Here is a 23,254-nt window from a genome sequence, read left to right as displayed (position 1 = left end):
TAGTATGTAGTTTATACGATTTCCTGCAAATAAGCATTATCATGGGAGACAAGCTATATATAGCTTTTGCAGTGTTTTTGTTTTGATTCAATTAATGTAATTCAAAGCCTTCAAAGCAAACATATCATATGGAGGTAGAGGAGGCTCAACTGTACAAACTGAACTCTAGAACTTTAGACACATATGTACATATATACACACATTCTCCACAGTCATATTCAAATACTTTATTATCAATCAGGTTTTGGTTGCTGTTTACATTAGCTACAATAATCGTCTTGTGGGCTTGAGCTCGGAATGAAATACAAAAATAGGTTATGGTTTATAGTTTGTCGATATATCGGCAGAAGGCTATATTAGTGAATGGATGGGCTAAACCAGCTTGGGCAGACCGGCCGCGATGGCGCTCTCAATGCCGCAATGATCCTCGCCACGCAGAATGCGGAAGAATCCCTTGTCACCCCAGTCGTCGTTCCACGAGTTGGCAATCAGCCAGTAGGGCACTTCCTCCTTGCCCCATACACCCCAGCCCAGGATGCGAATGGCATGGCCGCCCAGTTCCTTTCCATGCTCGTGCTGGTAGACACCGCTCTTGTACAGGATCAAATCCTCGTAGACAGTGAAGGCTCCCTCCACGGGTCCGTTTGTCATGATCTCCTCCTGGATGTCGCGTACATTGCGTCGCACCGAGTAGGACTTGGAGCCGAAGTGCTTGTCCTTGGCGTACTCCACATTGTAGCCGGCCTCACACTGGTGCTGGCACTTGGGCGTCTTGCTGTCGTGGTTGCAAGGAGCACGGGTGCCATTCACATGGTGCTCACAGGGCGCAATCTCGTAGGGACGGCAACCCTAAATCATTCATATGACAAAATAAGCAGTTTAAAATATGATTCATACATGGTTTTGCAGATTATTTTTAGAAGGGCGTATTTCTAACCGTTTTGGATCCATATCGTCCGCCGCTGACAATGCCCTTGCGGGTCCAATAGCTCCAGGCGGCACCGGGGAATCCACCATTGCAGCCAAAGCCGCAGGTATGGCAGCAGGACACCAGATCATCGGCCGAGAAACGGAAGTTAACATTGCCACCGGAGTGGATGCACACCTGGAAAATGAAAAAAAAAAATACAATTGCGACATTTTAGCAAACGAAACAAAGGGGGAATCAGCTGGAAACGAGAGTCAAACAAAAGGCTAACTACAAAATCGATAAGATAAGGGTAAAGTATGGACATAAACGAATAAAATAGGATAGAAAAAATATTGAAATTAAAAGAATATATATAACATAAGGCTTATAACATTATTTTCATGCTATTCTTTGTTCTGTTATCTGTGACTAGTTCTTTCCAAGAAATTTAAAATGTTTTCTAAGTAAAAAAATATATAAAATTTAATGGAATTAGAAAGAGATAGTTAGAAGTATTGATAAGAAAATATTCTACAAGCATTACCCGATCGGACATGGCTTCCACGGCACCAAAGGCCCAGCAGGAGCCGCAGGATCCCTGATCCCTGATCTCGTTGATGGTGGGACAGTTGGGCCACTTTTCCCTGGCATCAAACTCCTTGGGAATGTCATCCACTTTCTGGTAGAGATAGCCCAGGACTTGTTGTTTTTCCGGCAAGGCGAACTTGTAGGCATCCGGATGAACGCCCATCAGGCCACGGATGTACTCCTCCGAGACGTCTTCATCAAAATTACGTCCAGCCTATTTAAAAAACAAAGAGAATATTATTAGGTTTGTTTTTTTAGAATCTATCCAGAGGTGGCAGGGAAGTGCATAAATATTTTGATGACTTAATGACTATACAATTATGACTGTTTAAATGACTATACAAGTATATATGGATGTGCAGTTGAACAAATAAACCCCCTTTTTTAGAATGATTTTTACGCCCATGGTTCACGCCACTTGTTTTCTTGTTTCGTCTCACCTCCCATGTTTTGGTCTTGTTTTTGACCAACTCAATAAATTCGTCGGATAGCATGGAGATTTTCCTCTCCTTGCAGTAGCCCATGGCCAGAAGGCAGGCCACGATGGCCACCAAAAGCAGTTTCATTTTTTCTTTAAAAAAAAAAATATAAACTGCTGACAATGCAAAATCACAAATAACGCACTAGTAGGCGGAAAAAAAAATGGTGGAAATGACGCGTCGCTCGTCGGCGGCGGGTCTATTGTTTTGTGTATTTATTGCTTTTTCCGACGTAGTCGGCCGCCGTTGTTTTCGTACTGCGGGAAAATCGGTCCCTGAACGTTCTTTTGTCTGGTGTATCTTTTTTGTTGTTATTGTTTGCGTTCGTTCAAAGCCCAAGTGATTAGCGGCCATCGACTAGGGATGGGCAAAGTTCGATAGACCTATCGATTCAGGAATTTAGAACAATCGATTAATTTAGACCAATATCTTTTCTTTACGATATGGCGCGTACGATATCGTGTTCTATTTTTAGATCTATAATTAAATATGGGTTTCCCCACTTTTTTAGAGGTCTCCGAAAGAAAATTGATAAAAAAAAAAAAATCGAAAAAATATTTGTTTCCAGCTTTTGATGCAGTTTTGCGAAGAGTTAAGAGTCGAAGCTTTTCCTTGATCGAATATAATGGCCAAGATATGATTTTTGCTTGAAGACCAAATGATTCTATGTACTCCTTAAGCAAAGACTTTGTTTAAAGCTCCCGGGAATAGTATTTTTTACCGTTTTTTTCCAACCAGGTAGCAGGTGATTTTCCAAAAATATAAACATTTCGGTTATCCAGTAATCCCGAGGGCAGTTCCGTTCCGGAAAACAGGGGGCGGAAACCATCTACCGAGTGTGGCACACCACATGTAAACCATTAAAATGTAATAACAATAACCAATGACCGAAAACAATGTGCCGCGAATTATCGCCCACTCCGTGTCTTGGGGCACGAACACAGGACCGGCGAGAAAATAGTTCTAGTCGTTAAATAAAAAAAAAAAAAAAACCGAACAAATTAATGCAGACAAACAATGGAAATCTTAAATGTGCAAACAAGAATGTACATATATTCCAAACCCATACAAATTGAAAAATTTTCCCCCCAATTATGTGGCCAAAAATTCAAACAAAAGGGAGAGCTTTGATAGGAAAGTAAATTTTGTGAAAATGTTTAGAAAATCAAAACAATATTGAAGACTTTTAAGTAAATAAATACTTGTTGGTTTCTAATAATAAGATGTAGTTTTTATTAGATATTGTTTTATAGATAGTTAGGAAAGAAAATGAAATACGATTGGGAATAAAAAATCACTCCTAGTTTAGTTTAAAAATGGTTTCTACTACACGTCCGTTTAAAGAATGATTTGCTAGTGAAATAATTTTTGGAAATATTTTTCTTCCGGTGCAGGGAAATGGAATCTGCGCCACACTGAACGCACAATACAATTCTCACGTATTTAGAATTTGATTTCGCAGACTCGATTCGAAGATCGGAGATCGTTTCCTTTCTTTGATTGCCGTCTAATAATAAAATCGAATTTCCTGTTTATATTTTTTATAATACATTTATTTACGCGATACAGAGGCGAGGCCATCCCATCCCATCCCATCCCATCCCATCCCATCCCATACCAACCATACCCCCAACCAGCCCAGCCCTTTCGAATGGATCCGGATCGGAACCTATTATTTTTTTTTATATCTATGGCATGGCTAGCCGCTGGGATCGTTTCTCGCCGGGATCGGCTAGACTGACTGTGTGGGTGGTTCGGGGCTTGGACGGGGGTCCGGATACTATGCCCGGACTACTGTCCGTGCTGTCACTTTGCGCCTCCACCAGTTTTACGTGCGAAATGGTCTGACCGAATAGCTTTTGCCGAATACTGGGCCTCTTGTTTCCGATACTGCGATGCACTCCGATATCCGGATTGTTTTGGTGGTGGCGCTGCCGCTGCTGCTCTGGATGATCCTTATCCGGATGGCGGTCTTTGTGCCGGTGGCGTCGCTGCTTCCGGCGATGATCACCGTTGGGAAGAAGCTCGTTTACGTAGTGCAGGGTGCTCATGGGACTGACACTGCCACTTAACTGCTCCGTGGATGCTGTGCGGGAATGACTACTACCGGAGTGTCCACTACCGGAGTGTCCACTTCCAGAGTGACTAGTTGCTGCTGCCTTGTTTGCATGCCTGGCATGCTTCTCCTCCAGCTCTGTCTTGTTCTTAAGAGTCACTTCCTCAATGTGACGTTCCTGGAAAAAAAACGATCTCTGAGCTTTAACTTTAAAAGGACTATTAGATTTAATAGAACTTACAAACATGGCTCTTCTGTGTTTATCCCTTTTGGCCAGGACCACCACCCAGGCTCCATACGAGAGCATAATCCCCGCCGGAACCAAGACGCCCGCCAAGGAGTTTTCCGTTTTTCGGACGCAGGCATGATAAACAGCTAGGAATAGGACTGTAAAGAGAAATATATCATTAAGATTGTATTATAATATAATATTATTATTATTAAAATATTTTATGAAATTTATGGCCAAGATAACGTTTAATGTCTAAGCTATCTATAATATTTTGGTCCTTCGAGACAAATCTAAATCTTGGCATAACTCATTAGAGTTCAAAAAATAAGTTTAAACTAAACCTCGTGATATAATTAATTGTAATTAGAAGTAATTTCATTTCCACCCGACACTTTTAGTTTCTAAACAAAAAAAGCTCAGGAATTCCCACCACAAAAGTACAGGAAATTGTTTGGTTGCCATCTGCTTTTCAGATGAAACAATTTCTAGTATTTGTTACTATTATATTTTATAGTTTTTATTTACCTAGAAAACAGACAATGACGGCCACCAGACGTCCGTTGGCTTTTCGTTCCTCCTGAAATACAAAAAAAAAAAAATAAAAAGGACAAATTAATCAGGGAATTGTGACATTAACTGAGTCATGTCCATGTCTAGGTGCTATTTGCTTAAATTTCAGGGCTGTTGGTTTTTCTCTCTCTCTTATTTTGTGTTTTGTATGTGATGCCATAAAAACTTTGTTTACAAATCCCGCGTTTTCCATATAGACGATAAAATCCAAGAGAAATACATATCCTACAGTAGATATCAGACTCACTAGACACACAAAAAAAAAAAAAGAGAAGAAAACCCATTTGAATTCTTAGAAATGCGTTTTACTTCGATCATATTGATTTATTGCATTCCATTGGATCGAATACATAAACATAAAACCACTTTAAGTGAAATTCCGAAAGGGAATTTCCAGAATTTTAAATATATTAATTCAAAAATCATATGCTGGCTAAATATTTCTAAACAGTCCATATATTTTCCTGGTACTCCATAAATCTCACTGATTTAAAAGTACTTTATAAATAAAGTACTTGTGTTGAATAGAGGGATTTAATAAAACAATTGTTCAGGAATTTGATTGGAATTTAGGGAAATAATGTATTGTATTCAGGCACTCAAGATTTATGGCTTTAGAAAAAAAAAAACATTTTAATTAAATTAAACTAGCATATGGCTAGGAATTTTTTCATAAATTGTAATATAACAAATTTGTTTATTTAAAAATAAATTTTCAGTTAGAGGAAGGGGTATGTTTCATAAGTTAAACATAAATACTCAGGTCTTTAATGTTTAAAGTTTAAAACAAATATACTCTTTTGTTCAAGAATTCCATAAGATTATTTTTAATCCCTATGGAATAGCCACTGTATTTGCAAAAGATCTAAAGCTTTTTGGGTTTTAATTTCTGACACATTGGCGAACTTCTGGTAATGACGGCGTCGGAATCGATGGCGTCGTACCCGTAGTCGTACTGCAAAATTACGGCCGGAGTCCGTAGGAGCCGGAATGACGTGCCCGTAAATCAACTCAAGGTGTTTCTGATGACTCAAGCCACAAAAACAGAAAGTATCTATGATCTTTAAAATCAAATAAGCACATGTTCGAATGCAGTTTCCAAAGAATGAAAATAAAAGGTAGTATTTTAAGAGTGTTTATTTTTGAAAAAAAAAAAACCATAAGGAAATGTTTTTGAAACAATTAAAATATAAGTGTATAATTTTTTCCCATTTATGAGATTTATGGGCTTATTGAAAATTTTAACATTACCTGTACTTGTAGTTTTGAAAAATCTTAAAAATTAACAAACCTTATTGCAATTTATTAGAAAATTTCGAAATATTGCGTTTTAATTTAAAATATTTATTCGTAATCCTTAAAGGTTACTGAAAATCAAAATAAAATTAAAAAAAAAGGAAAATGTATGATTTCAGGCTTACATACATGTATCTTTCAAGAATGAAGTCTTTAACTTAAGACAGTTTTTTATAAATATAAAAAATGTTTCTAAATTTGTAAGTATTTTATATAATTTTGTAATCCATCTTTTATTAGTTTTGAAATAAGATTTAGCATATTTTCCAGGCTTTCAGATTTAAATATTGTCACAGGTAATCCAAATGCACTAAAAAAAAATATAATTCACTAATCACCAGAAACTCACTCGCGATTTGAGGTCCAGGATCTCGTTTAGATTCTCCTGAATAATCTCCTCCTCGGACATGGATGTGATGCTTTTCCTGGCCATCAGCGAGGTCAGTCCGTCCGGTGACTTTGGGACCGGTGCCCCGGCTGTAGCCGCCGCATGGATCCCTGAGGGATTACGCGTAACCGTTATTCGTGGCACGGTCGTGGGTGATTTGGGTTCCGGGGGATAACGTTTCGGGACGGAAGCGGCCATTGCAGATTTTTATTTGAGGCGAGTTCGATTCGATGGAACACGATTCCGTCCAAAAGGAGAGTTTGGAAAATTCTTGCGAATTTTCAAAAAACTTGCGAATATGGAATGGTGTGGATATTGTGACGACGAGTCAGCGATCAGGGATCGAATGAGTAGCGAAATGGTAACAGTGTGTTTATCGTTGGGGCTTCGTTCGGCATTTTCTGTGGCCGAGAGCATTTGTTGTTAAGTATTCGGGAGAAAATAATTGGAATCCAAAAACAATACAACGGAGCGACGCATTGTTTATTTACACTGCAGTAAATATTTCGTGGATCATCTGGGTGATTTTTTGTTTGTACGCCAAGTTCATATATCGGCTTGCATATTCCACACACACTGACAGAAATCAGTGTTAAAAGTGTGTAAATAAAGTGTTAAGAACATAACCTTATTTTATTTATAAAAAAGCGTTTGTTATATTTTGCCCATGATATATTAATTGTATCATAATTTTGCCATTTAAAACGTGTTACTTTTAATCATTATCATTTTAATTATAAGTAATATATAATAAATAAACAATAATAAAAGGATATATCGAACGAAAAATTCAAAATTTATCGATAGTTCTTAGGTCACACTTGTTTGGTCGTTTGTTCACACTACCTGCCCGCGTGATTTTTTTCGACGTTTGAGTGAAAATTTCGTGGATCATATCGGTGATTTTTTGTTTGTTCGGCAAGTTCATAATCGATTTGCATATTCCTCAGACACTCATAGAAATCGGAAAAGTGCTTTGCGGCCTCTAAAGTGTTAAAGATTGACTTATTTTTGAGAACGGCCATTTTGGAAAAGTTTCCTTATTGACTTACTTTTGAGGACGGCCATTTTGGAAAAGTTGGCACGCGAATTTAAGCTTTATTATTTTTGATTTAGTAGCTCTGAAAAGTGCATTTACATCGTTTTATTTTTAACATTTGGTAAGTTAAATTTAGTAACAATGATGATAAGTATAATGGTAATAATAATTATAATAATAATTAATGAAAAATAATGAAAAGTTACCGATAGTTCTTCTGATAGTTCAATAGCCTTTCGCGGATAATTGGTCACACTTGTTTGGTCGTTTGTCCACACTACCTGCCCGCGTCATTTTTTTTGTCGTTTGAGTGAAAATTTCGTGGATCATATCGGTGATTTTTTGTTTGTTCGGCAAGTTGTTAGTCGATTTGCATATTCCTCAGACAGTGACACAAATCGGAAAAGTACTTTGCGGCCTATAAAGTGTTCAAGATTGACTTATTTTTGAGGACCACCATTTTGGAAAATTTGGCTAATTGACTTTCTTTTGAGGACGGCCATTTCTGAAAAGTTGGCACACAAATTTAAGCTTCAATTATTTTTCATCTAGTAGCTGTGGAAAGTGCTTTTCTTTCACTGTCAGGCAGTCAGAATATCTGAATCGTTAGTTGACTATCAACTGTCGCATTGAAAGCATCAAAAGCTGAATAAGCAAAAAAAAAAAAAATTCGTCTAATTCTAAAATTTATCAAAAAAGCGTGGAAACATCTCGAAGCATCTAAAAGCCGCAAGAACGAAAAATAAATTCGTGTAATTCTAATATTTATCAAAAAGCGTTTGCGATTTTTAACCATATATAACGATTTTCTTGCTAATACTTGGTAAGTTAAATATAATAATAATAATGATAATTATAATGGTAATAATGATGATAATTAGGTGTGAAAAGTATTTAAAAGCTATCGATAGTCCTGAGATTTCAATTGATTTCGTTTTATTTCTATTACTTGGTAAGTTATTAATAATTGGTATTATAATAATTGTATCATGATTTAAATCTTATAATAATGATGATAATTATAATGGTAATAATGATGATAATAATGAACGAAAAATATTTAAAAGTTATCGATAGTTCTTCAGGGATTTCAATAGTTTTCCGCGAATAATCGCGGTTATGTGGTCACACTACCTGCCCGCGTCGTTTTGCTTGGAGTTTTAGCGTCTGTGTCGGTATTTAAATTGAACGACGCGTTGTAGAAGAAAAGATTTCGTATGTTCCAGTTTTAAAAACGTATCATTTAATAGTTATCCGCGTATCCGTTTAGTTCGTGTCAAAATCATAGTCATAGTTGTCACTTGGTTTTTTTTTTTTTGTTTAATTTTTTTTTTCGCCTGCGATCTGCGATCCATCAGCAAACTTTTCATTACCTCCACCAACCGAAACAACAGTTATCCGAGACTCAGCCATGGACATGAGAACATGGAAAAAAATTCTGCTGCAGTGGGTAAGTACGGTGGATAGGTAATCCGGTCAAGAAACTAATATATTGCGCCCGTCAGGTCACGGAATGCAAGTTTATAGAAGAATCATTTATAACTCTGGAGCAAACGGATCTTGAGGGGTTTTACAAGGTCTATATTCAACATGCCGAGACCGAGAGCGAGACCGAGACCGAGACCGGAGAAGCCCAGGCACTGCAGGCCCAGCTGGAGCATAAACCATCTACACTCCAAGATTTCATCAAAGGTAAGTAAACGGAATCTTTCTCTGATACGCCCCTATAAAGGACTCTTGTACCTCCTGCAGAAACCTATCCAGAATTCACCCTACATCTGGACAACTATGGTCACGTAGTCGGTTCTGACTTTATTTATGTCTATACTCTGCTGCTCCACTACACCTGCGTGAAGCAACCATGCGATTTCTTTCACTCAATCTGCAAGAAGCTACCCGATGTCACACAGGCATTCGTGGCCTCCTTTTTCCAACAAGCGGTGGCCAAACCACAGCTAAACCGCGAGTGTTTGCGACAAGCCATAGCGAACATGGCATGTGTGGTGCGTACGCCGACGATGTCCTCGGAAGTAACGAGCGGAGGCGGTAATCCGGACAGTACACCGCGTGCGCGACCGCGTCGTTCCACATCCAACTCGATGAGTCCCAACAGCAATGGCAGCGATGAGGAGCACTCAGATGATCCGCACACTGATGCGGTCGAGATTCAGTCCACAGCAGACTCGCCAGGACCGCCGGCGAGTACTCCGTTGCATCGGGAGCAGAAGTGGGGCGACCGTGCCCAAGTACTAGCAAATAGCGGTGATAGTGCGGAAATGCAGGCTCCGCCCACTCCCAAAACGGAGCTCCTGGAGCAACGGACAAAGGAACTACTGGGACTACGTGCCCAGCTAGAGACCGAGCGCTATGAAAAAAATGTTCTCGAGGAACAGATCCTGGCAAATGAGCACCTCATTAACGCACTAACCAAAGGTAAGGAAGAAACGATTACATCCTCGAGTTCTAATCCGCGAATCTATGGGTTTTTCCGCTTCCGCAGAGAATACAGTGAAAAAGTGCCAGCTGGCCAAGCTAAAGGCAGATAAACGCGATGAGGAGGATGGCGACATAAAGAACTATGTGCCCAACGAATTCGATAATGTAGGTAGACACCAGGGACACCGCCATATGGCGGGCACTGACAGGTAGATGGAATCATAAACCAATAAAATCTTACCTGAATTTCAGATGAAGCGTAGCCTGATGAAGGAGATCAACCAGTTGGAGGGCATTATAGCGGGCACAGAGGATAAGCTGCAGGATTTGGAAACTGAAAAGGCCGATGTGGAAGACAAGGTAGGCTAGCCACACATTTCAATCAAGTTCAGGATAAAATACTATTCTAATAATAATATTCTCTGAACGATTAGCTGAAAGTGGCATCCGAGCAAGTTGTTGTTTGCATGAATCGAATCCGGGAACTAGAGTTGCGGTCGGAGGAGACCAACATGATGCTGGAAGCGAAGGACGTTGCGATCCGTTTAATGCAGCGGGACAAGCAGGAACTGGAGCTGTGTCTTCAGGAGGCCCGTGACGAGCTACACAATCGCCGTGAAGTTCTCAACGCTTCCTCAGACCTGTTAGATTGTTCACTATCGCCGAACACCACACCGGAAAACCTGGCCAGTTCCGTGATCGACAAGCAGCTGCGAGAAAGGGAGCTGGAGAATTCTGAGCTTAAAGAAGAGCTCCTTAAGATGCAGAAATCCCTCCAACAGCTAAGCCAGGAAGTGGAGGGGACTCTCCAAAAGTTCTCCCTGCCTGAGGTCCAGCCCGACGACTCCTTGACTTTGCGCCTTCGAAACGCCTTCATGATTATGGAATCTGCCTATGAAGAGCAACTCGCCACGGTCAAAGACATGAAGGAGCAGTACGAAGAGCAAAAGATCATGTATGATAGACTATTCGAGAGCAGCCAGGTCATGGGTCTAGATTTGGAAAAGCAAAAATCCGAAATGATGAAGCTCCAAGAACAGAACATAGATTTGCAAAACTGCCACCAGTCTATGGTAAGTCGCGAAAAGCAGCTCAGGGATAAGCTGGCGGCGTCGGACACCCACCTTGGGACGATATCGAAGCAGTTGGACGAGAAGGAGGTCCAGATAGCTCAGCTCGGCGACAACATCAAGAATGTTTGCGACAGGAACAAAGAGCTAATCGATCGGGCTGAAATTCTCAATTTGAAGCATGATGTTGTCCGGCAAAGGTACAGCGATTGCCAGGAGCTGCTCGAGGGCAGGAAGCAGCATCAGGATACTGATGACTGGGACCGTACTCTGGCCCGCATCGAAGAGGTGATCGAGACCAGGAACCGCTTGATGAAAGAGAACGAAACTCTGAAATTGGCGAATCTCCAAGGCCAGGAGCGAATCACTAACTTGGCAGAGCAATTGGAAGAGATGGATCGCAGCATTCGGGCGGAGAATGCCGATCTGATCAAACGGCAAGCCACAGAAATCGAAAAGTACGAAGCTTTAGAGGCGAAGTACTCTGTTGTGATGGAAGAGCATGTCGCTATAAAGGAGAAGTATTCCGCTGCGTTGGAGGAGCAGGCTGGTCTTAAGGAGAAGCACGACTCAGTCGTGGAGGAGTTAGCTACTCTAAACCAGAAACATGCCATTCTGACCGCGGAGCGCGATGCTCTCAACAAGGATCACGTCGCCCTGAACTTGAAGCACATCGCTGTGATCGATAAGCTAGCAGCTCTGGAGAAGCAGCTCGATGAGGTGCATAAAAATTTCACGATAAAGAACCTGGAGCTGCGCTCCTCCTTGCAGCAGAAGCAGCAGGAAGTGGCCGAGGCAGAGGCAAAGCTGGCCAGGGCCATTGTGCCGGATGAGGAGGTCTTGGCTGCCCTGAAGTCGCGATTGGATGTAGACTCGTCGTCGGAGAATCTCCTTCAAGATTGCCTCGATAAGATGCAGAAGATGGATGACCTTCGGCAGATCCTGGAGGCGGAAGCCGTAGTCCTGAAGGAGGAGGTGCAGAAATTAAACGACCAAATCGCCGCCGATCCCAACGCGCACATCGTGAAGCGCCAGAACGAAACAATTCAAAATCTCGAGGAGGTTAACGAGAAGCTCAGCAATGACTATTCCAAGTTACAGCTCCTGCACTCCGACATGGAGGAGTCCCTCAATACCAGCAAGCTCAAGATGTCTCAGCTGGAGGCGTCCAATCAAGTGATGTCTCAGCGCATCGTTGACCTTGAGAATTCCGTGAGCTTGGAGGCTATGATAGCGGAAACTAAGATGACCAAGCAAGAGGAGCTGCACAACCTTAAGTTCAAGACTGTCATGGAAGAACTGCAGAGAGAGATATCGGAGAATGAGGAGAAACATCATAATACTCTTAAGGCCCTGGCTGAGGAGTTGAATGGTCGGCTATCGGCGGCGGTGGTTAAGGCAGACGCCGAGCAAGCGATGGTGTTGCAGCAGTTACAGGAACTGTCCGACCGGGATCGCCAACTCTCGGAGCAGATTGAAATGCGAACGCAACAGGAGAGGCAGATCTCCATCCTGCATGCGAGCCATTCGGATGAGATCAGGGCCCTGAAGGACGACTGTGCCAGATCCATTCAACAGTTAGAGAGGCAGAACCAAAGACTCGAGGATGACTTGGCCCAAACCAATCGGGAGTTGGCTAAAATGACGTCGGATCATAACCAGATGATGGCGGCCAATGACCAGTTGAGGGCAGAACGACAGGAAATAGATGACCAGCTGAAGAAACTAGAGCAGGATCAGATCCGGGACAAGCGTGAGGCCCAGACGGAGATCGACCAGTTGAAGACAAAGTTGCAAGAGGCGCAGAACGAAATCAATGCCGCTTTAAAGGCTATGGAGAACTCGAGGATTCAGGCAGACAAAGAGCAGGCTACCCTGAAGGAAGACATCGAAAACCTTAAGGCAGCCTTGCAAGAGGCCCGCGAGGAGACCATGAAATCTCAGAAAGTTGCCAAGACATTGGAGGATGAGCTGGCCATCTCCAAGGTGGAACTCGAGAGCTCCAAGCAAAAGGAGGATCTGGGCCGGAAAGAGGTCGACCGCTTGAAAGAGGAACTGGAAACGCTGTATAAAAAAACCCAGGAAGGAAAAGACCAGAAGGACAACCAAAACCGGGAAATCAAGGCTCTCAAAGAGGCCCTGGCTCAAGCCAAGGACCAGGCCAAGGAAGAGAGATACAAGCTCAAGGAGCATCTGCAACAAGCACACCTCCAGGTGGTGGAAGCCATGGAGCGGGACCAAAAAGCTCAGGACAAGATAGAGATACTCAAAGAGCAACTGAGCCAGGCTCAGATCCAGTTCGAGGAAGAGATGATCTTGAAGCACGAGGAGCTAGTCAAGGTCAAGCAGGAACTGGCTGAAATCCATAACCGCTTTGAAGCCACCAAGGAGCATCTGGAAGCCAAAAACCGGGAGTACCAACAAGCTCAGGACGAGATCAAGGAACTCAAAGAGCAACTGAGCCAGGCTCAAATCCGGTTCGAGGACGATAGGAGCGCGAAGCAGGAGGAGCTCGTAAAAATCAAGCAGGAACTGGCCGAAACCCATAGCCGCTTTGAAGCCACCAAGGAGCATCTGCAAAAAGCACACAGCCAGGTGGTGGACGCCAAAAACCAGGAGTACCAACAAGCTCAAGATGAGATCAAGGAACTCAAAGAGCAACTGAGTCAGGCTCAGATCCGGTTCGAGGAAGACAGGAGCTTGAAGCAGGAGGAGCTCGTTAAGATTAAGAAGGAACTGGCCGATTCCCATAGCCGCTTTGAAGCCACCAAGAACCGGCTGATGCAGGAGCTCGAGGCACAGAAGGAGAGTGAGAAGGTCAAGCGCACGCAGGAGAACAAGCAGCTGAACCTTCAGCTGAAGGATGCCCAGCAGGGTGTCTTGGAGCAGATAAACCAGGTGGCAGAGATGAAGACTCAGGTTGAGCAGATTCTCCAGGAGGTCAGCGAGGGTTACGAGGAGCAGCTACGCCTCGCGAAACGACAGCTGGAGGAGGAGCTCCTCAACTCTAGCCAGCTGAAAGCCGATCTGCGCAAGCAGGAGCAGGAGGTGCGCCGGCTCCGGTCTCAGCTCACCGCGCAGACGCAGCGCTTCGAGAAGGACTCGGCCGCCATGGGCGAGTATCAGTCGGAGGCTGGCCGGCTGCAGGAGGAGCTCAGACAGGCGCGTACCGCCCTGGAGGAGCAGTCTTCGGCGATCGAACAGTTGCAGCGCGACAAGGAGGCCGTGCAGCAGGAGCTAAGCTTGATGGAGCAACGAGTTGGCGAGTATCAAGTGTCGCTGGCCACACTTGAGGATCGGTTGGAGCAACTGGAGAAGCAACGCGTCCAGACCGAAACGGAACGAGCCGCCGCCCACGAGCGCATCACCAAGCTGGAGTCCATGCGCGAGTCCCGGGAGCGCGAGATGTGCCACCTGCACGCCCAGCTGGCGGATGCCGAGCAGGAGAAGGTGCGCCTCAGCCTGGAGATTGGTGGCCTGAACTCGGAGATCGAGCAGTGCCGCCAGAACCTCGCCAAGCAGGCGGATGAGATTGTCGGCCTGCACCAGAACATCGAGAAGGTCCAGCAGGAGCGCAGCCGCGAGCGAGAGGAGCTGGTGAAGCTCCAGGAGAAGTTGGCCGAAGTCCATCAGGAGCTTGATGGCCATCGTCTAGTCCACGAGGCCCAGTTGTACGAGCTGGAGGAGAAGATCCGCGATTACGAGCAGGAGCAGGCCGAGTTGACCGAACGCGCCCAACGCTACATGGGCCGTGCAGAGGAGCTGGAACGTCAGCTGGCCAGCAACAGCCAGAACCAGGCAACAGCCGTTACCACCGATCTGGGCGCCACCTACACCATGTCGGATGCCCCGCCGGCGGATGCCGATTCCCAGTGCCAGGGTGACCTGCTGCGGCACAGCCAGGCGCAGTACGACAAGCTCAAGTTGGACTGCCAGATTCTGCAGGCCAAGTACCGGGAGTCCAAGGAAGAAAACCAGCGGTTCGAGCAGAAGATCAAGGATCAACGTCTGGAGATGGAGGGAAAACTGGATAAGATGAAGAACAAAATGGTAAGTCGTCGTTATTCTGTTCCTTGCTGGGCGAGGAGGGTCCTTAATTGTCTAATCCAGAGGTGGCATTGTGTCGCCAGACTGCCATTCCTATCCGTCCTTATGCTCCTAATGGCTCACTAAGGAGCCAGTACGAGCATATCACGGATGGGGAATGGCTGTTTTGCATCTTGCATGTTGCATGTCCATAGCACACTACTAACATGATCCAAAGAGGTTGCTTGCATGGCTATTAGCTCCTCCTACCATCCTCCCACCTCCAACTATTAGAATTGTCTATCGCATCATGGATTAAAGAAAACATTTTTGTTTCTTCCTCCTCCTCCTCCTCACCAACCATCCCCATCCACCACAATCCTATCACAACCAACACCACCACCATCTCTCTTTAACGCATTCCACAGTCCCAGACGATTTTGTCGGTGAATCCCAACTGTCGCGGTATGATCATCGGCGGTGACGGCGTCGGCAGCACAGATGGGACAGCGAATGCAATGGTAGCGATCGCCTCACCAGCCACCACACTCTCTCTTTTCGAGTCCCTGTCGGGGGTGGCGGTAGCGGCGGGTCATACCCACGTCCAGACCCAGAACCAGATCACCAGCCTGGTCCAGTCGGCCAGCCAGACCAAGACCCAGACCCGTACCCATACCCATACCCGGGCCCGTGATGATCATGCGGCAAGGTGTAACCGGGATAGAAGCTGCAATTGCACGCGACGGGTTCTGTTTCTGGCCGGCACCCAGGCGGTGATCATGGGGATCGTTCACATGATCCTCTATCACAATGACGTGGATCTGACCCTGCACTACCGCAATCCCAGTCAGTTCTGATCCTCAGATCCTATCCTCGTATATAGAGAGTTATGTATATATATATATAGTAGCTTAATGGTTATAGTTATTCGTACGTTGATTTTAAATCGTATGTTAAATCTAAGATGTTAAATTTTTTTTTTGTTTTTTTTGTTTTGGAAATATATTGTTCCGTTTGCGTTTTGCTCTTCATTTGTATTTGCTGTCCTTTTCTGTTGCTCCCAATACCAACCACCACCACCACCCACAAACCCCAACACCCCAAACACCCACTTAAACCTAAAACACTACAACTAAACCACAGCGATCCCTATACACCGCGGAAGTGACTCGAATGAAGGAAAAGCAGGAAAGGGATGCGGCCGGAACTAAGGCGGAGCTGGAGGCTCTCACAGCGCAGGTAAGGATTAGGAGGAGATCCTTCCATCAAAGGTCGATAACTAATCCCTTGAAACCTTTTTGTAGAATGTAAAATATGAGGAACATACACGAAAACTATCGAATCAAATTGTACGACTTAACGAGAAGATTCTGGAACAACAGAAACAACATGCCATCACCACCACCAAACTGAGACACCTACAGATGCAGCCTGGTCCCGAGCCACAGAAACCCATACCACCGACCGCTTCCATCAGCTCCGCGGCGAGCAACGACGACTGGCAGCCATTCAAGCGACCCACTGCCCCGTCATCGAACCTGGCCATGGAGGATGAGGAGGGCGAGGTCTTCAACAACACCTACCTAACCGATCTCAAGTTGGGCCGTGTACCAGATGTGATCACGTAAGTGGAATATCCATGGGAATCCCCTGGGAACTTGAAGCTAAAATTGTACTTTCGCAGAGCCGAGGAGCTGAACTATCGCAACTCCCTGCAGCCGCCGCATCTGAAGAGCGCTTATGCAGCCCAGTACGATCTAAGCAGCCATGACGAAGATTTCAAAGTAAGCTCCAAAGGACCAGCACCCAGTACCAGCACCACCACCAGCAGCAGCAACAAGAGCAGGACAATGGGCGGTGGTACTCCCCTGAAAGGACAAGCGGCAGCAGCTCGGGCGCAACTGGCTCGCATGTGGCACAGACGCCGCCAGTAGCCAGTAGCCAGTAGCTACTGCTCCTCCGTATCATCCCATCCACCATCCAGAATTCTTAATCGTACATATTTTAAGCACCGAGTGAGCTCTTGTCCAGTCTTCCGTGTTCCATGTCCATGTCCATGTTCTTGTTGTTGATGTTGATGTTGATGTCGTTTGAGTGTCTACTAATCTCTCTGAGTTTTGTAGCCATATCCCCCATCCTACACACAACTAATCCTTGTTTTATTTGTAGGACGGACCGCACAGCTTGGACGATAGCATGAGCGCCCTGCTGAGCTCCTCCACGAGTCATGGCACACGCAAAAAATCGATGGGTACCCATTATAAGCGACCAGGACCACCGACACCCAGCAAGCATGGCGGCCGCCTGTCCTTTGGCAGTTCGGAGCCACCGCGTGAGATTCTGCGCGAATGTAGCGACCACAACAATGGCTCTTCCAAGACACCGGCACGTTTCAAGTTCCTATCCTCGCGTTTCAGCGTCGGCAGCAGCGGCCTGCCACGGGACGAGGTAAGTCCAGGGTCCTTCCGGGGGCTGCTCTGGTTTGTGTAGTAGTCTTGTGAGTTTGTGTTTTTTGGCTATATGGTTGTAGAATGCTTATGTCCAACTGGCACTGGACGGAAGGTATAGTCACGAATTAGAGCAGGACAGATATATACAATGGTCTCGCTCTAATTCGGTACTATACCAATGATACAGTGCCATTGTCGCTTAGTGATGTCCAGTGTTTCCATGTCCATGTCCGTCCTTGTCATGTCTAGCACGACAGATCAGTCAGTAACGAGTCCAGCCTCCTGGCAACCTGTTTATCCAACAGCTGCCGCGTCGCAAGCGGTCGAATCTGCTGACCGGAATGCAGCGCCGTCGGCTCCAGCGTCAGGTGGATGGTGTCTTTTGTACATCGACGCCGCGCAAGAGTCGCTCCTACTACGATCAGCAGCGTCTGATCCGCGTCAGTGATGCGGCAACCACCACAGCCGAAGACGCCGACCAGGACGAGGATGCGGTCGAGTTGGCAGAGCAGCTGGATACGGTCGAAATGCCAGAGTCAGTGGTGGAGCAGCCTGAGGCAGGCCATGACGATCAGGGCACGCCGCATTTGTCGAATGGTGCGTTGTTTGCCATCACCAAGGGTCACACCCGCCGGATCACCGGACACGTGCCAGCCCAGCGGCGTAAGGGTCGTGTATCCTTGTGCCTGCACGGCAATATCTTTGCCAAATCCCGTCCGGCCGGTGGGACCAAGATAAGCACGTCTTCCATGGCTGGGAAGATGATGCAGCAACGCCGCAAACTGCGCCAGGATCGGATAGGACGTTTCGACCAGGGACGCCACTTGGAAAATGTTCGCCTCTCCGGGAATCTCACCTACTCGGTGGTCAAGTCCGGGGACAATAACAACTACAGCCTGCACAACCGGAACGAGGAGCAGTCACCACAGGTTGTGGACAAGAGTCCGCCACCGGTGGCAACTACTTTCCTCGTGGACACTGCCGAGAGGGTGAAGAACCAAGTGGACCAAAGTCAAGACCGTAGCGCAACCTGGCAACTGAGGCAACAGTTCGAAATGGAGAATCAGGCCGGCTGGCAGAGCTTCTCGGAGGACAAATCACCTGGTCTCTTTGAGCAGCTCTGCAAAGACACGGCCTCCACGGCGCCTTTCCAGCTGGAGCCTCTGGTGTACAACGATCAGGTGTTGGAGGTGCCAATCCTGTCCAGAAGCAGCAGCAATGTCACGGAAGCGAGCTGCTCCACCACCCAGACGAACGTGACTAGTGGAGGAGCTAGTGTTGCCAGTGCCGCGAGTACCCTGAGTGTCGCTAGTACCATGAGTGCTGCCAGTGCTGTCTCCTCTCGCACCGTCTTTTCGCTGAGCAGCTTCCACGTGCAGCCCCTACCACATGTCAACGTTACGTACGTCCAGAGGACAGACTCAAGGATGCGGCCGGTTCGCGACCATTCGCTGCGGGATCAGTGCTGGCGTTTCTTAGGCCAGCTGGGTCTCGGTGAGCGGCTGGTCATGATCGTGGCCCTCCTGTCGATTGTTGTCCTTTGCTCGCATCTAGCGGACAGGATAGTGCTGACGTTGACCGCTCTGCTGGCGGGAATGGTTCTTCTCATGGTCATCATGCCGGGACGTCAATAGTTTCTCCAATCAAGCCAATTCCAGGATCATCTCACATAGATTTTAAGTGTTCCTTTATTGTTCCAATCGATATTTTTTGTTGTTTTTGTTTCGAATTTACAGAATTCACCTCCAAAGCGACGACTCAGCAACATGTTCAAGCGCAAGTAGAGACGCCTCCAGACGAGTAGTAGTATCCCCCAATTCTTGTACAGCAACTGGACCTCAAAACCGTATTCCTACCGGAATAAATTAAAATTAACTAACATCGAAATCCGACCTTTTTTTTTTTTGTTTAAATGTATGAAACTATTTTTGTGCCCGATTGCAAGTGAAGAGCATAAGGGCTAAAAATTAAAACAGATAATAAACTTGTGTAAATATATGTACTTAAAACTGATATATTTAATTTTTTTTTGGGTGGAATATTTTAAAATTCAAATTTTTGAAAAAAATAAGGCGCCAACAAAGAAGGCGCCAAGGGTGGTACTCGATATATCGATATTTTCAACACTATTTTAAAATTCAAATTTTTGAAAAAATAAGGCGCCAACAAAGAAGGCGCCAAAGGGGGTTGACAAAGTATCGATATTTTCAACACTAAAAGCGATAACCAGACCCAGGGTTGCGTGACGCAAAACTGCACTATTGAACTTAAAAAAAAATTCATTTAAAGGTTTGCTAACGATTGTGAAAGTATAAAACATAAATAAAAAAATTTTTTACTTAAACTCTGTAGTGTAATTACAATTTTAAGTACATTTCAAGTGCTTTGTTTACAACACTAAACAGTGCTAGCACCGATAGTGTTAAAAGCCCGAAAAATACTGCATTACTAATATCGATAACCCCGTGCAACTCTGCCTACTTTTGCAAGCGTGCTTCCGGTTTTCGGCTCGTTCTGCCTTTTCTCCCGTGTCAGCCGTCAAAGGTGGGTGTGTTTTCTCAACCATCCCAGTGAAACAGTGTACTTATATAGAAATATTGTAATATTCTTGCAGGGTGCCTTGGTTGTCTATTCATTAAACCTTCAAAATGGTTGCTGTCAAGAAACAGGTAACTACAATTTAATGCATTTTTCCCCGCACCATGCTGACATGCTGTATGTTTTTTAGAAAAAGGCTTTGGAGAGCACCAATGCTCGTCTGGCTTTGGTGATGAAGTCCGGCAAGTACTGCCTGGGCTACAAGCAGACCCTCAAGACCCTGCGCCAGGGAAAGGCCAAGCTGGTCCTCATCGCCAGTAACACTCCCGCCCTGAGGTGAGACCCGCGTGCTTCTGAGTAATTTGTGTAAATTGCACCGGAGTTTTCGTTGTTGCTGGAACCATATGGAGTCTTGCTTTATGCTGACTGAGAAGTATGGTAAAAAAAAAGAGTTTGTTTTAGTCTACGGATTATGTAAAACAGAAAATGCAAACACTCATTCGGATCGCTTTGCTTCGACTCCACATGGTTCCACTAACTCCGGATGACTGCCAATGCTTGGTGCTTGTGGTAAGAAATGAAATATGAAATATATACAATTACCACGTGTTAAGGAGGGTAAGGGCCATGGCATCCTCCTACTTTGAGGGACTTCTTTGGCCCACACTCTCTTCTGTAAAGTCATGATGATATTCTTTATTCCGATCAAGATGACGAATCTTTTTTATTACTAGAGACTCTTTCTGAAGACAAAATCAACTTTCTTACAGTTGGTTACCAGGAATTCCTGATATATACTAACAATCTGTATTGTTTTGATCATTTTTAGGAAGTCGGAGATCGAGTACTACGCCATGTTGGCCAAGACTGAGGTCCAGCACTACAGCGGCACCAACATCGAGCTGGGAACCGCCTGCGGTAAATACTTCCGTGTTTGCACCATGTCCATCACCGATCCTGGAGATTCTGATATCATTCGCTCCCTGCCAGATAACTAAACAGTTGAACTTTTTGTTAATCTGACAATAAAGATAATACTTTTTGGGTAAAAAATAATTGTTTTATGGCAGATGGCAAAGAATATAATTCTATATCCAGCAGAGCTTATTATACTTTTGTATATTTTAAGATTCCAATATTATTTGGCAGCTTTTGTATATAATTTTGAACATATTACGTAACTTGGTAAGGTTTCTTGTTTTTTTCAACGGGAATCCACTGATAATCAGGCCATATGGATAGGCTTAAAAATAATCACAGTAACTGGCAGTAAACAAAAATAACAAAAAAAAAAAAAGAAGTTCAAGAAAACCAGCTTGGAGCAAGGTAAACAGGAGGCTCGAACGTACTGATCGAGTAACCGGCAGACCGACAGACCGACTGACCATTTGGCCAAGTGACTAACTAACCTGGCTCGGATCTGTTGTGATAATGGTTGTTGTGATGCAATGGCAAGGCTAGCGCGAAAAACATATTTTTGTTTATTACAAAATGTAATAACCGGCCTCCACAAAAACAATATCAAGTAAAACAAAATATTTGTATTATTACAGAGGGTTTATAGTTATAGTTACTTTATAGCCTTTATAAAATGGAAGCTAAAAGATGGAAAGTTTTAGAAGAAATTCAAAATTCAAATATTTCAAATACTTGCTTTTGAAAAACATTTTAAAGATAAAAAAATAAGTAAAGTAATGAATATTTAAAACAACAGCTGTAGTGAGTAAGCAATATCGGGGCAGGAATATTTAAAAATGTATCAAAAACAAAAACAAGATCAATGACAACTTATCGAAAGTTATTTTCAAAGAAAAAACTTGCTTTAAGTTTATTCATTAATTATTATTATACTTAATAGCTAACAGGTAAGATTCTTTATTAAAGAAATTAAAAGAAAAATAGAATTGTTCCAAACCCTTATAATATTATTCCTTATTTTCAGAATAAAGACGTTAATCATTCCTTTTTGGAATATATCTATTTATATAATAGACATCAGTTGGTTCAAGTATTTGAATATTCAATTAAAATTTAAGTCTGAGTTTATATTTGCGACGTAGTTTGAGAAAACAAGCGATTCCTGTCCTGGAATCAGAGCTAGTATAACCGGGATAAAAGCTCTCCGGTTTGGATTGGAATTACGTTGTTAAGTTTTCTATAGTTGATCCATATAGACTATATAATAGTATATAGTATCAATAATTCTCATGCATATTCGGTTATGATAATTAATTCGATTACATCAATGAAATTAATTAGCTCACTGCATTCCATTTTGTCCAGATGTGCAATATTTTAAAATATTACAAAAAAATATTGATTCAAAAATGTATAATTTAAAGAATAGACTGTAAGAAATTAATGTATATTGCTTTCAAAGGAATTACCTTAAGCTTCTGAGAAAATATTTATACAAAAATGGGTTGAGATTCATTTTTGATAAAAATTTAAATAAAACAAAAGCTTCATTCATTTATATAACGGTAATGCATGACGGAAAAATGTACATTTCATATTCTAAATTAAATAAAAAATGAATTACTTGGTTTATTTTAATATAAAAGCCTTTTAAGTACCAGCCAGACGGTTTGGAATTAATTTTAAAATCTTTAATTCTATTGTTTGCAAAATATCACAGGTATTTCCCGTTGTGTTAACTGTTAACCTAGTATTCGTGATAAGAATTAAATTAAATGGATATTATATATAGAGTAGGAGTACTAGTAGGTGACAAAAAAAAAAGATATTTTTCAATTAAAATTTTTTATGTTTTTTGTATGGAATGCGGAATGATTATTCAACCATAACAAATACAGTGATAGTACTTGGGGTTTCTTTTAAATATTAAATATATTTTTATATTTTTAGGAAAAAAGGGAGTATAGAGTTTAAAGATTAACTTCTTAAAAGTTAGGTTTTTTAAGCCCATCAACATATTTTAAACGGGTTTAACTCCAGAGTTCAATAAACCATATCAGTCGGTTTGTTAGGGTCTATGTTATTCAAGTTATAGGAAATATTTAGGAAAGTCTAGGGAGTATAAAGGCTATAAGTAAACTTCCCAAAAGGTTCTCTTAAAATCTCATGAGTTATAATTTGAATGAAACTCCTTTAGGATTTAGTCTATTGATCCTTTTTAATTTTAAACCAATTTAAAATGAATCTAATTTCCATTT

General features: G+C 43.4%; 4 protein-coding genes and 1 long non-coding RNA gene across 8 annotated transcripts; 2 read left to right on the top strand and 3 right to left on the bottom strand.

The window, feature by feature from the left end:
- Positions 1-202: 202 nt before the first annotated feature.
- Positions 203-2,324, bottom strand: CtsB (Cathepsin B). Its single transcript, XM_017254526.3, has 4 exons — positions 1,939-2,324; positions 1,455-1,712; positions 938-1,105; positions 203-849 (listed from the first exon to the last, which is right to left on the bottom strand). The coding sequence occupies exons 1-4, from the start codon at positions 2,062-2,064 to the stop codon at positions 373-375; spliced, it is 1,029 nt and encodes a 342-aa protein (XP_017110015.2). The 5' UTR covers positions 2,065-2,324; the 3' UTR covers positions 203-372.
- A 1,251-nt stretch (positions 2,325-3,575) lies between these two features.
- Positions 3,576-7,066, bottom strand: LOC108134268 (uncharacterized). The gene is made up of 4 exons (XM_017254515.3): positions 6,481-7,066; positions 4,791-4,842; positions 4,275-4,420; positions 3,576-4,211 (listed from the first exon to the last, which is right to left on the bottom strand). The coding sequence occupies exons 1-4, from the start codon at positions 6,715-6,717 to the stop codon at positions 3,666-3,668; spliced, it is 981 nt and encodes a 326-aa protein (XP_017110004.2). The 5' UTR covers positions 6,718-7,066; the 3' UTR covers positions 3,576-3,665.
- Positions 7,067-7,370: 304 nt separating this feature from the next.
- LOC138927743 (uncharacterized) lies at positions 7,371-8,068 on the bottom strand. Its single transcript, XR_011444206.1, has 3 exons — positions 7,765-8,068; positions 7,572-7,640; positions 7,371-7,504 (listed from the first exon to the last, which is right to left on the bottom strand). It is a non-coding gene; the product is annotated as an uncharacterized lncRNA (long non-coding RNA).
- A 399-nt stretch (positions 8,069-8,467) lies between these two features.
- mud (mushroom body defect) lies at positions 8,468-19,549 on the top strand. Of its 4 annotated transcripts, XM_017254519.3 has the most exons (12): positions 8,468-8,510; positions 8,917-9,008; positions 9,064-9,250; positions 9,311-9,991; positions 10,059-10,159; positions 10,247-10,354; positions 10,429-15,114; positions 16,234-16,329; positions 16,395-16,714; positions 16,775-16,874; positions 17,260-17,538; positions 17,846-19,549. In XM_017254519.3, exons 2-12 carry the CDS (start codon positions 8,970-8,972, stop codon positions 19,172-19,174), a joined length of 7,926 nt encoding a protein of 2,641 aa, XP_017110008.2. In that variant the 5' UTR covers positions 8,468-8,510; positions 8,917-8,969; the 3' UTR covers positions 19,175-19,549. The 4 variants fall into 4 exon arrangements, with proteins under 4 accessions (XP_017110008.2, XP_070139091.1, XP_070139089.1 ...); XM_070282989.1 differs by lacking the exon at positions 8,468-8,510 and having other exon boundaries at positions 8,684-9,008; positions 19,277-19,549; XM_070282990.1 differs by lacking the exons at positions 8,468-8,510; positions 16,775-16,874; positions 17,260-17,538; positions 17,846-19,549 and adding an exon at positions 15,519-15,555 and having other exon boundaries at positions 8,682-9,008; positions 16,395-16,534.
- Positions 19,550-19,990: 441 nt separating this feature from the next.
- On the top strand, positions 19,991-21,134 carry RpL30 (ribosomal protein L30). The gene is made up of 4 exons (XM_017254513.3): positions 19,991-20,084; positions 20,155-20,209; positions 20,269-20,414; positions 20,908-21,134. The coding sequence occupies exons 2-4, from the start codon at positions 20,189-20,191 to the stop codon at positions 21,074-21,076; spliced, it is 336 nt and encodes a 111-aa protein (XP_017110002.1). The 5' UTR covers positions 19,991-20,084; positions 20,155-20,188; the 3' UTR covers positions 21,077-21,134.
- Positions 21,135-23,254: the final 2,120 nt, after the last annotated feature.

The sequence above is a fragment of the Drosophila bipectinata genome, chromosome XR (assembly GCF_030179905.1).
Source record: "Drosophila bipectinata strain 14024-0381.07 chromosome XR, DbipHiC1v2, whole genome shotgun sequence".
Lineage (NCBI taxonomy): Eukaryota > Metazoa > Arthropoda > Insecta > Diptera > Drosophilidae > Drosophila > Drosophila bipectinata.
This window is presented reverse-complemented; position numbering and strand designations above follow the sequence as displayed.